This window comes from Schistocerca serialis, chromosome 5 (assembly GCF_023864345.2).
Source record: "Schistocerca serialis cubense isolate TAMUIC-IGC-003099 chromosome 5, iqSchSeri2.2, whole genome shotgun sequence".
NCBI lineage: Eukaryota > Metazoa > Arthropoda > Insecta > Orthoptera > Acrididae > Schistocerca > Schistocerca serialis.
In genome coordinates this window covers 750,334,032-750,346,736 of record NC_064642.1, presented here as the reverse complement: position 1 = coordinate 750,346,736, position 12,705 = coordinate 750,334,032, and the positions used below count along the sequence as shown (strand labels likewise).

The 12,705-nt window shown below is 37.2% G+C and overlaps 1 protein-coding gene across 2 annotated transcripts in view; it reads left to right on the top strand.

Annotated features, from left to right (window-relative positions):
• LOC126481575 (kinesin-associated protein 3) overlaps window positions 1–12,705 on the top strand; it is a 206,948-nt gene that overhangs the window by 174,003 nt on the left and 20,240 nt on the right. Inside the window, exon 17 of one of the 2 annotated variants that reach the window (XM_050105434.1) lies at window positions 12,031–12,080. The exons of the other annotated variant lie outside the window; for it this stretch is intronic. Coding sequence (XP_049961391.1) covers window positions 12,031–12,034 — 4 coding nt within the window. The 3' untranslated portion in view covers window positions 12,035–12,080. The remainder of the gene's footprint in view (window positions 1–12,030; window positions 12,081–12,705) is intronic. 2 annotated transcript variants of the gene reach the window in all.

Sequence of the window (12,705 nt, the reverse complement as noted above, 5' to 3'; positions counted from 1 at the left end):
AGTCTCTCTTTCTCTCTCTGTCTCTCTCTCTCTCTCTCTCTCTCTGTCTCTCTCTCTTTTTTATTTATTTATTTTTTTTTTTATCAGCGTGGTTTTCATTAACCGCTTTTGCAGATGCTCCATAATTTTATTTTTCTTCCTCACATTTTCTAATTACCTCAAATCTTTGAAATTCTGGTTCATGTATTGTTATTTGTGATTAACCACTCAATTAGGATTTTCCATGCTGCATTAAGAAGGAAATCATAATAAATGTGATGCTACTAAACTGCTGCTGTGACCTCAGATGTATCCACACGAAAAGTCTTCACATCAGTTCCGCACGAAAAGTCTTCTTATTAGTATCTGCTAAATCCTTCTTTTATGTGTTCAGAAAAAAATGTTTCACCTTAAGCTGATACAAATATGAATTTAAGGATGGAAAATCTGGTATGGAATAACAGCTGTCATGCAGAAAGGATTGCCATTGATTGGTAGAACAGTAAGATTTTCCTTTCTCATCAGTGTATTTTGCGGTAAGATTCACAGCTTTATAATGAGGATTATAATTTGAGTTGTTGCTATTTCTTCTTTATATTACTACAAGATCTTACTTCGTAAATCCTTCCTCACAAGGGAACCTCCCCATTGCAACCCCCTCAGATTTAGTTATAAGTTGGCACAGTGGATAGGCCTTGAAAACCTGAACACAGATCAATCGAGAAAACAGGAAGAAGTTGTGTGGAACTATGAAAAAAATAAGCAAAATATACAAACTTAGAATGTGGGCTCAGTAGCGCCGTGGTCCCGTGGTTAGCGTGAGCAGCTGTGGAACGAAAGGTCCTTGGTTCAAATCTCCCCTGGAGTGAAAAGTTTAATTTTTTATTTTCAGACAATTATCAAAGTTCAGGTACTCACTCATAATCAACTTCGCTCTCCAAAATTCCAGGACATGTTCAGATTTGCTTGGACATATGCAGGATTTGACAGTCTACACACGGAAAAATTTGAAAACGTTAAAAACATATGCTTTGACAGAGCACAGGGAAAACTGTGCGACTGTGAAACTGTTGCAGTCATTTGTTGCCGTTTATGTGACAAACTCTTATGTTTTCATCACTTTTTTTGGAGTGATTATCACATCCACAAGAAAACCTAAATCGGACAAGGTAGAGGAATCTTTTTACCCATTCGCCAAGTGTACAAGTTAGGTGGGTCGACAACATATTACTCTCATGTGACGCATACGCTGTCACCAGTGTCGTATAGAATATATCAGACGTGTTTTCCTGTGGAGGAATCGGTTGACCTATGACCTTGCGATTAAATGTTTTCGGTTCCCATTGGAGAGGCACGTCCTTTCATCTACTAATCCCACGGTTTTGCGGTGCGGTCGCAAAACACAGACACTAAACTTATTACAGAGAACAGAGGTGTCAATGAACGAACAGACAGATCATTACTTTGCCAAAATAAAGAAAGTAAAAATTTTCACTCGAGGGAAGACTTGAACCAAGGACCTTTCGTTCCGGAGCTGCTCACGCTAACCAGAGGACCACGGTGCTAGTGTGCCCACACTATCCTTGATGTTGCTTATCTTGCGCATGGACTACTCAGTTTGTATATTTTCCTTATTTTTTTTTCATAGTTCCACACAACTTCTTCCTGTTTTCTCAATTGATCTGTGTTCAGTTTTTCAAGGCCTATCCACTGCGCCAACTTACAACTAAATCTGAGGGGGGTGCAATGGGGAGGTTCCCTTGTCAGAAAACTACGGTTGCGTGTGATATCATTCACCTCATTGGTCAGTGGATGCTTATGATTTGTCTCACCTTCCTGGAGAATCTTATGTATGCTCCATGACTGATGAAAAGACTTTACTTGGTACATCAACATGGGATACGATCTCGATATACCAGATGTACCCGTATGAAATGAGCGTTAAGATACAAATGTGTTGATAGGGAACATTTGCTGTGAACGAGCCTTAATTTTTGTTTGTTTGGTTGGTATGACATCTGCCAAAGATAGTTAGTATACAACAAGTCATGGAACAAACATCATCATATGTTTTCATCGTGTTAACAATGTCGAATTTTGTACCAGAAAGTGATGATTTGTGGAAAGCATTAATTTTTTGTTTTCATTTGAAAAAAAGTGCTGCAGAGTCGCATCGAATGCTTGTCGAGGCATATGGTGATCGTGCTCTATCAGAAGCAACATACAAAAGATGGTTTCAACGGTTCAGAAATAATGATTTTGATGTAAGAAATGAAGAATGTGGAAGACCATCAAAAAAGTTTGAAGACGCCGAATTGCAAGCATTATTGGATGAAGATGACACTTTAAGTCAGAAGCAAATGGCAGCAATGCTAAATGTTGCACAACAAACAATTTCTGACCGTTTGAAAGCTATGGGAAAGATCCAAAAGTGTGGAAAATGGGTGCCACATGAATTGAATGAAAGACAGATGGAAAGCCGAAAAACCATTTGTCAAATTTTGCTTCAAAGACATGAAAGAAAATCAATTTTGCATCGAATTGTTACTGGCAATGAAAAATGGATTTATTTTAAGAATCCTAAACGGGAAAAATCATGGGTTAATCCAGGACAACCAACAACAACTGCAAAACCAGATCGATTCGTCAAGAAGACACTGCTCTGTGTTTGGTGGGATCAGAAAGGTGTGATGTATCATGAGCTTCTAAAACCCAGTGATACTGTGAATACTAATCGCTACAGACAACAAATGATTAATTTGAACTATGCATTGATCGAAAAAAGACCAGAATGGGCCAGAAGACATGGTAAAGTAATTTTTTTACAGGACAATGCACCTGCAGACAAAGGAAAACTGGTTCAAGCTACAATCAAACAACTTGGCTGGGAGCTGCTACCCCACCCGCTGTATTCACTAGACTTGGCCCCATCCGATTACCATTTTTTTTCATCAATGGGACACGCATTGGCTGAGGAACACTTTGATTTCTATGAAGAAGTCGAAAATTGGGTGTCTGATTGGTTTGCTTCAAAAGACGAACATTTCTATGTACGTGGTGTCCTCAAATTGCCAGATAGGTGGTCAAAATGTATAGAAAGCAATGGTCAGTACTTTGAATAAAATGTTTTTACTTTTCAGTTTAAAATTAGTGTTTCATTTTCACAAAAAAACGCTCATTTCAAGCCGGTACACTTGGTAAGTGTTCAGTCTGTCACTCGCCCACAGCAGTCAGCACTCATCTGCACTGCTGTTTTTTATATAATATGCCTGTCATTGGTACAGAGAGTGCATCTGAGCTGTGGCTCTTGAGTAAAGCATTGTAGGAATTTGCTGGTTTTTAAAAATGACATGTGTCTCAAAATGTATTTTTTTATGGTAAGTCTATTAATTGCTTCAACACAAAAAATCAAGTTGATACTGTCAGGTACACAGGTGAGAGCCCACAGCACACACTGAACAGTAACTAACTGCTCACTGGTGGCTACTGGCCAGCTGGCTGGCTGACTGACTGATGCGTCACATATCTAAAAATAACTGATGGCAGTAAGATTCAGAGCTTTATAATGAGGATTATAATTTGAATTGTTGCTATCAGTTCTTGATATTACTACAAGGTCTTGCTTTGTAAATCCTTCCTCAGAAAACTATGGTTTGTCTCATCTTCCTGGAGAATCTTATGTATGCTCCACTAAATAAAAATGATAACAGATACAATTTACTTTTGTGAAGAGGGCTTTGTGATGCAAGTTAATCACAGTACCACCATATTTCTGTAGAACTGAGTAGTGATTATACGACCAGACATTCAAGTAACATTGGACTGTTGCCAGCAGTGGCAACACAGACATAATAGAACACAAAATTTGCACTGATCACAATCAGTTACCTAAATAGTTTCTCTTCAAGATGCAATATTCACTTTATATATTTTTTCAAAGTAACAGTTTTTTTTTTTCAAAAATAGGCTTACATCCACTTGCGTACTCTTCAAACCACTCTGCCAGAGACTTCGTAGCCTTATAGCAAATTTTGGGTCTCTTCCTGTTCCAGTTGTGTGTGGAACACAGGGATTATGTCTGCTTAAATGCCTCTGCGCACAGCATAATTAGTCAGATATTGCCTTCTCAGTCCCTATGGAAGTAATACATAGGAGGCAGGAGTGTATTTTTAAATTACTTACTTAATACTGGTTCCCAAAAATATAGAAGTAGGCTTTCACTGGATAGCTGGTGTTTTTTTTGACTGCCTACCAATTGAGGTTCTTCAATATAATAGTGACACTCTCGTGTTAGTAAAATAAACCTGTTCTTATCCATGCTGCCCTGCTTTGAATATGTTCAATACTCCCGTTTAGTCCCATTTGTCATGCGCCCCACACACTTGAGAAATGATCTAGGATGGGTTGTTTGAATGTTTTATGAGTGGTTTCCTTCATAGACTGATTCAATTCTCCCAGGATCCTGCATACAAAACAAAGTTTGCCACCTGCTGTACCTACGACTGAGCTTGTTCCATTCCGTATCCCGACAAATTGTTATACCCAGGTATTTTATCAGTTGACTGATTCCAGGTGTGACTCATTGAGTTATGGTTATAGGATACTACTTTTCTGCATTTTTTAAAGTGCTCAATTATACATTTCTGTATAATTGAAGCTAGATGCCGATCTTTGTGTGTTTTTGAAGTCCTACATACGAGATGTGTCCAGAAAGTAAGTTCTGTTTCATTCTGCCGCCTCTGCATGATTAGTGTTGCAGTTCCACACATCTAAACTTGTCTCTATGGTTCACTGTCTTTCCACTGATGCTATTACAGTCAGATTTTGTTGTGTTTACATTTGTTAATGATCATTCAAATTGTGTAAGACAATCTCTGAGCACACAGATTGTGAAGTGTGTTCTGTGATACAGTATTTTTGAATGCAATGTGTTGCGATTTGAACTTTAAATGAAAACATGGTTCCAGTTTGATACTAAATAAAAACTTTTATTAGTTCGTAGAATGACAGTAAGGTGATTAAACTCAATACACAAAATAATGCAAAGAAGCACATATATGAAATTGTCCATTGCAATGATGCCAGAGACAGATGTTCTAGCAGAGGCATTGATTCTAAATTAAAATTCCAACACCCCCACTAGAAGTGCTGCCTCATAGTATTTCAGCTTCGTAATCCAAATCCTTGGATTAGTTAATGATATCTGCTTCTTGGCAGTGGCTTTGTCATCATGTCTGCAGGCATTCCTCTCATTTAAATTTGCTCCACTGTAATTTCTCCTGAATCATTTTTTTCTGTGATGAAATGATGTCTGGTGTCAGAGTGTTTAGTGCAGCCTTTGTATCCACATGTATTTGACAGATCAGTTGCACCTTTGTTGTCACAAAATAATTTAATTGGGCCTTCTTTTGAAAAAGGGGATGTTTCTCTTTGCAACCGTTGCAGCCAATGTGATACCTGACATGCAGAAGCTAATGTACTTTGCTTCTGTTGTCAAGGGAGCTGCTGTTGGTTGTTTTGAGCTGTTCCATGAAATTGCTGCACCTTGTGAATAAACAAGAAACCGGTGGTCAATTCTCTATCTGCAGTGTCCTCAGCCCAGCCAGTGCCAATGCATCCTGTGATGTCATGATCCTCATCTGTAGGAAATTGTAGTTTGAAACCTTTAATTCCTTTTAGGTATCATAGAATACTTTTTACAGGTGGCCAGTGGGGTACTCCTGGGTTAGTATTAAACTGACTCACCATTCCAATTGGCTGTGTTAAATCTGGTCTAGTACCTCACTGAGCATACATTAGGCTACCTATAACTTTTCTGTATGGGACATTCTTCATGGCAGTTTTTTCTCTCTCTGTCTTTGGGCCATTTCAGGAAGTAATACTTGACTGTTACCAAGCAAACTGGATGGCAATCTTCCATGTTGTATTTTCGTAAAATCTGATTTATATAATAGGTCTGGTCCCACCATAAAAGCTTATGCTTGCGATCTGTTGTTACTTGGGTTACTAGACAACAGGCTACATGTCCAAGGTCTTTTAGTTTAAAGTGTTCCTTTAATTCCTCTTTAAAGGCAATTTTTTGTTGCAAATTTTTGCAAAAAATCAGCATGTCATCTACATGAACTGCTAAAATGAATATATTGCGTCCTTCATTTTTGTAGTAAACACGAGTGTCAGCTGTGGATCTACTGTAATTCAGACCTACTAGAGCTTTGTCCAGTTTAATGTACCAACAGCAACTTCCCTGTTTAAATCCGTAAACTGCTTTCCTAAGTCTTTTACTGCCTTCATCTTTAAATGTCTTTGTCTTGTAGTCAGCTGTGGGAATCTTAACATAAATTTCTTCTTTTAAGTGAACTTGCAGTTTTTTTTAAAAAAAAAAAAAAAAAAAAAAAAAAAAACCAACCACACACACACACACACACACACACACACACACACACACACAACTGTCTTTATATCACAATGAGCAATGTCCAAGTCATATTTGACATTTGAACTAAATAAATATGTGAGTGAATTGTATCATATCACTGGCACACAAGTTTCTTCATAGCCCAGTCAGAGACTTATGCAAATCCCTTAACTGGCAGATGTGCTTTCTTCTTTGATCTTTGTATTTGGGAAGATCTTTGAGTACTTGTTGAGGTGGTTCAGAGTCTTCATTTATTTTAACTGAGTCAGATTCTTCTGAAATGCTATTATCTGCTGTGATGTCCTTAAATTGTCTTATGCCTCAGCTGAACCTGATTCTTCTGCAACACTGTTATTTGGCATGATGTTCCTTGAATCATTTTGCACCTCAGTGCTGAGCTCAAAAAGTTGAACTGTTCAAATGTATCAACACAACAGTCAGTTTGTGATGTCATCAAACTGCTGCCTAAGATCGCAGAGTCGTGCCGATGTGTTCTGGAGTTCGTTGTGGGGAAGAGTTGGCACTGTTTGACACAAAGGCCCACAGATTGTTTAATTTCAGTGCTTCTTATTTTCTGTTAAAGTTTTTATGCTTTTGAATTTCTGTGACACCTCTGCACATCCTAGTACAGTTACATCTTTGTAAAACTACAATATTGGGAGAAATGAATCTGGTGGTATCCTGGTCCCAGTGCTCAATCTGTACTGCCAATTTATCCATGCTGCCCAGATGACAGTTGCTCTTTTGTTGCTTAACACTATGCCGTCCGGCGACACCACTGTGGTGTCATGTGCGAAATAGCGGTCAACGGCCAGCGACACCGCAGTGGTGTCGTGTGCATAGTATCGCTCCATGGCCGGTGACACCACAGTGGTGTCGTGAGCATAGTATAGCGCAGTGGCTGGCTATAGCACTTTAATATCTTTTGCATTCTGTGGGTGTTTTGTTTAGGTAACAATAAGTCACACACGTCTACAAGTTTTTTTGTTTTCATAAGTACTTGCGCCCTATCGTTGTGGCAGACAACAGAGACGATACAATGAATACACACACATCTTGTCTGACATTCTGGATGACTTGGCTGATTGGGAAGAAGACATTGGATATCAAAAGAATGAAAGTGAACCAGAATCGTCAGAAGATAGTGAAATACGTCCAAGAAGAATTCAATAATAAATTTGAAGGATCTCTGGGTCCGAACATATTTCCCAAATATACCCAGTGTGTCAAGGATATTGTAGTATTATATAATGGGAATGATCTATTTGAATATATTAGCAACGAAACCAATGAGTACTACAGTCAAAATTGCAATAGAAGGAAACTGGATACAAAAATGCCAAATTTGTTGACGTTACAGGACCCTAACTTAGAAAAGGGTTTCAGCTTGCTGTCCTTATGGGAATTGTAAAAAAGGGAAAGATCAGTGATTATTGTGCAATGAATCCGTTGATAGACACACCAATATTTCGCAAAACGATGTCCCGCAACCAATTCAGGCAAATGCTATCATTATTACATTTTTCCGACAACAACAAAAACCCACAAAATGCCGACCGGCTTTACAAAGGGCAATTTGTAATTGATTATTTTTCCAAAAAGTTTAAAGAAACCTTTAATCCAAATCAAAACATCTTAACTGATGAAAGAATGATATCGTGGCGTGGACGGATAATTTTAAAGTTTACAATCTGTCGAAAATTACGAAATATGGCATACTCATTCGAATGCTGTGTGAATCGAGTACGGGATACATATCCTCATTCAAGATGTATTCCGGCGCTGCTCAGCCCTTAGCAAAAACATTTGATGGAACTATTGATACCTTCTTATGGAAAGTGGAATCACCTCTATATGGATAATTATTATAACAGTGCAGAACTTGCAAGAAGTTACTTGAAAATATAATTCGAGTTTGTGGAACGATACGGCAAAATAGAGGATTTCTGGAAAAATTAAAGCACGCAAAAGTCAATGTATTTGAAGCTTGTCATCGACGGAAAGTACTCGCACAGGTATGGAGAGCTTCAGAAACTAAAATGATAAGAATGATCTCTACATTACATAATGCCACTTTGACTGACACTCACAGAAAATGTAGAAAAACCAATTACACAATTAAAAAACTTGAAAGTATATTAGACTACAACAAATACGTGAACGGAGTGGATCAGGCGGTCCAATATTTGAGTTATTACCCTATGTACGGAAAAACTATAAAATGATCGAAAAAAGATTTGCACGTACCTCTATCATTGCGCATTATTTAATGTGCATTCTGTACATGTCAATATATCAATACAGAACACAAGAGTCTCCGATTTCACGATTATTTATTCAAGTGTCTGATTTGCAGATAAAAGACCATGTACCTGCTACTGAGCAAAATGTGGAGGTTGCCACTACATCATGTACATCTCATCATGTTCTGGTTGACAGACTTCCTGGTCACATAAACCAACACCAGCTAATACTTATTTCCGAAACGAATAAACGAAAACGAAAAATTGCCATGTATGTTCCAAAAACAAAAAAAGAACAACAACAAACTTAATGTGTAAGTCTCGTGGAAATGCGTTACATCTGGGAGACTGTTTTGCTGCATATCATACGAAAGAGAAACACTAAGTACCAAAGACAATGCAAATAAACAAACATGTGAAACAAACAAATTTTGTATTTATTTACGTATGTATATCTTCGACATTTCATGAAAGTAGGGGAAGAGGGTTGACTACTTATGGGAACTAATGATGAGATTAGTAAAACTTAACAATTTACAATCTCCCGATAATGTCAAGAACGGCCGGCGACAAGCCAAGTAATCTGAATTAGCGCTGCTGACGCCAAGCGAATACATTTGTGCGAGATGTGCAGATGGCAAAGTGTTAAGATGTGTGTTAATGCTTGTTTCTATGGTTCCTTTGTACACTTGACTAAATGTGCGATGGATTTGATATATCCTTGCTATGGCAGCCAGCGAGATAGGTACTTTGCAGTGTTCCAAAATTCATGCTTGTTTCTTGGTGGTTTAAACACTGTCTAAATACAATGCCTTCTTGGTACTTTGCTGATTGATTTGCAACAGCTTTTATAAGTTGGAGGAAAACTAACCCTTTGGTTGGTTCTTTTTCATTAGAAGCGCCAGATGTCTTAGGATGTGGAACAATACTCTTTGTCAGAGTAACTGCTTTTTCTGGAGGCAGTTCTTAAATGATTGAGTTGTTCTCAGGGTAATGTGGTCCGCTGATTCTTTTAGCTCAGACCACCATTGTTTTGATTACTTCCCTTTTCTGCCTGAAATGGTGATTGGAATTTTTGTGAAAATACCTGTCTGTGTGAGTGGGCTTTCTGAAGACTTTATGCCCTAAAGCTCCATCTGGTTTTCTAAATACCTGTTCATACAAAAATGGAATTTGACTGTCTTTCTCTTTTTCCATTGTGAACTTTATTTTTATTTGTACTTTATATTAGAATTAATAGCTTAAGTAATTACATCATTAATGCAATTAATTATTTGGGGTAACATAGGTAATTATAATGTGTTGAATGGATTTAAAATGGAAACCATCACCCATTATATTCAGAACTACCAAAACAGCAGGAGAAAGCATCTACAACGAATGAACTCAAATCTACAGTACCGCCCAAACAGTCTAAGATCAGTAGGTCGACCAGTGGAAAGATTGCAGAAGACCTTCTGGGTGAGACTGTTACATGTCAAGAGGAAGATGATGATGATTATAATAAAAAATATCATTCAGAAAATTTAGAAATGCTGAGAGTTATTTCTCTCTCTGTAACAGAAATGTTATTAGTGTACAGAAACCAACACAAGGATTTTGTCTTCGCTGTCTGAAGGGTCTAACAACCCTACCACAACAAAGGTCAAAATTTTAATAACAATTGTGGTGTTGCTCACGCTACTAAATACTGCATTTTCGGGCAACATCAGTCATGTTATGTAGCAGGTGTCATTAGAGCACAGTTAATAGTCATTTGATGTAATAATGAAAAAACTAGGAACTCATCTTTTCGTGTTTCCCCGTGTGGTGTTGCTCACGCTACTGAATACTGCATTTTCGGGCAACATCAGTCATATTATGTAGCAGGTGTCATTAGAGCACAGTTAATAGTCATTTCATGTAATAATGAAAAAACTAGGCACTCATCTTTTCGTGTTTCCCACACTGGTCTCGTCGTAAAATCATGGCTCAATCGTTGAAAATCTAGGTGGTTATGATTCCAAGCTCGGATGCAAAGAGGCCTAGGTTTTCTCCTGCTATATTCAAATGTGTTGTAGATGTGCTTCACGAAACATTCTTCAAGATTAAACCTTTCAAAGTTAGCACAATGGTGATGGAAAAAAAATAATCAGCACTCCGAATTTAAGTTACACTTCCTTTTAATTGCTTTTATTGCAATATCATGTAAACACAAAACATCACTTCACAATACAAAACATACTTGAAAACATCTTCCTCACAGTCACTGTTAAAGTTCACATTTTATAAGCTGACGACAATATTCGTCTTTCCAACATGACGTCCACGACTTTACTTTCTCAAGGTCCGACTCTCCAACAACTTAACAACTAACTAATTATCTCTTACGCGCCTAAAAATCAGAGTTACAAGTACGTCAAAGATCATAGTGACAAAAGAAAGAATACACATAAGAATAATATCATTGCAATATAAACATATCGATGTATCAAAATTGAAATCAAGTCTGAATGTTGTCTCAGAAATATGTCAACTACTTTGCAGAAACGCAGTAGAATATTACTGGCATCGAGAGGTTCAGATGACCACACCCTAATTCCCTTAAAACAAAGATCATCAGTAATGCAAATACTGGCTGTAAAAGCTCTCATTGTAAGACTACATAGCTAACTGTTACAGTGGTATAGTAGCTATTTTTTATATCTTTGATAATTTTTTAATACATTGTTTTTAGACAACAAAGCAGGATATCCATTTTGACGATCATATGATGAAACTTGACCTAGAATGTTTGTGAGTGAGGCAGATATTTAGATAGTGGCACATTTTGTTTCTTTATCAGGAGATAATACATTTCAAATAAAAGATACCACAAAGAAAGTCTTAAGAATTATTGAAGTGATTAACTTTATAAAAATTAAGCCTGTCGTGTCTCTGCTGATTCTTTGATATTCAGCTGTTTATCTTGTGTCTGCAGGCTAACACAAATAATACCATGGTGCCATTCTGCACATGGTGGTGTGATACAGCTGTGAAATGTTACTTCCAGCAAGGACATTTGTATTAATGGAGAATATGGTATAAAATGTAATATGTATGTGATGGCACATTGTCACTACACAAGAGGTTCTGAGCAGTCGACAGGCACAGACAAAGGATAATAAATTGCTTATTTCTCAGATAAAATCATTCTTCTGTGCTAAAACACACATGCCTGCCCACTGTTTGGCACATGTTGTAAATGATGAGCAGTGATCTCTCTTCATACACACATTCCATTCTACAGTTAATGTTAAATAGTGGTTTGAGCTTTGTTTCAAATTTCTGCTTTAAATTTTTGCATACTGTGTAAAAATACTTCTGGCCTGAGAGTTTCAGAATTTTTTCAATTATTGTGGTGTGATATTTCAGGTAATTCAAGTGATGGGAATTAGTCAGAAGACTTATTTTAGTTTCCTAAGGTAAAAACTAATTAATTTGTATCTTCATGTCTCTTACGTGTTTTTGTTTAATGTTCTTCACTTATTAAGAATGAGGTGTAGCATGTATGTGTGTCAGTGTAAATAACTACTTTTTTGTGAAATATGCGGTGCTGAAGCACTTATAACCTTTTTTTGTTAAATGTTTTATATCATGCATTAGAGTATTAGTTTGCTTATAATTATACACAGCTTAAGTTGTCTGCTTTTGAAACATTTAATTTGGTATTGTGTATTATACACAAAAAAAGTTGTACATCATTCTTGAAACAATAGTTCTAAAGCATTCAGTGTGGTGGTGAAGCAGTAGTTTGAAAGTAATGCATCTATCAATTTATTGACAACCAAAATCCAACAGTCACATGTGCTGTATGTTGTGTACAACTTCATATGCAATGGTAATGAGAGGTCTGCTACAGAGTGGTGCAGCAACTGTTGTCATAGGAAAGATGGGCAGCAGCGTGAATGATTAGTGAACAAGTTAGCACAGTGAGCAGAAGACTGACTTAACTTGTATTTTTCCAAGTGTACGGAAACTCATTACAAATAATGCAACAAGAAAGAGTCCATCTCTCAGTGTCAACAAGGAAGAGGCTCTGTGTACTAA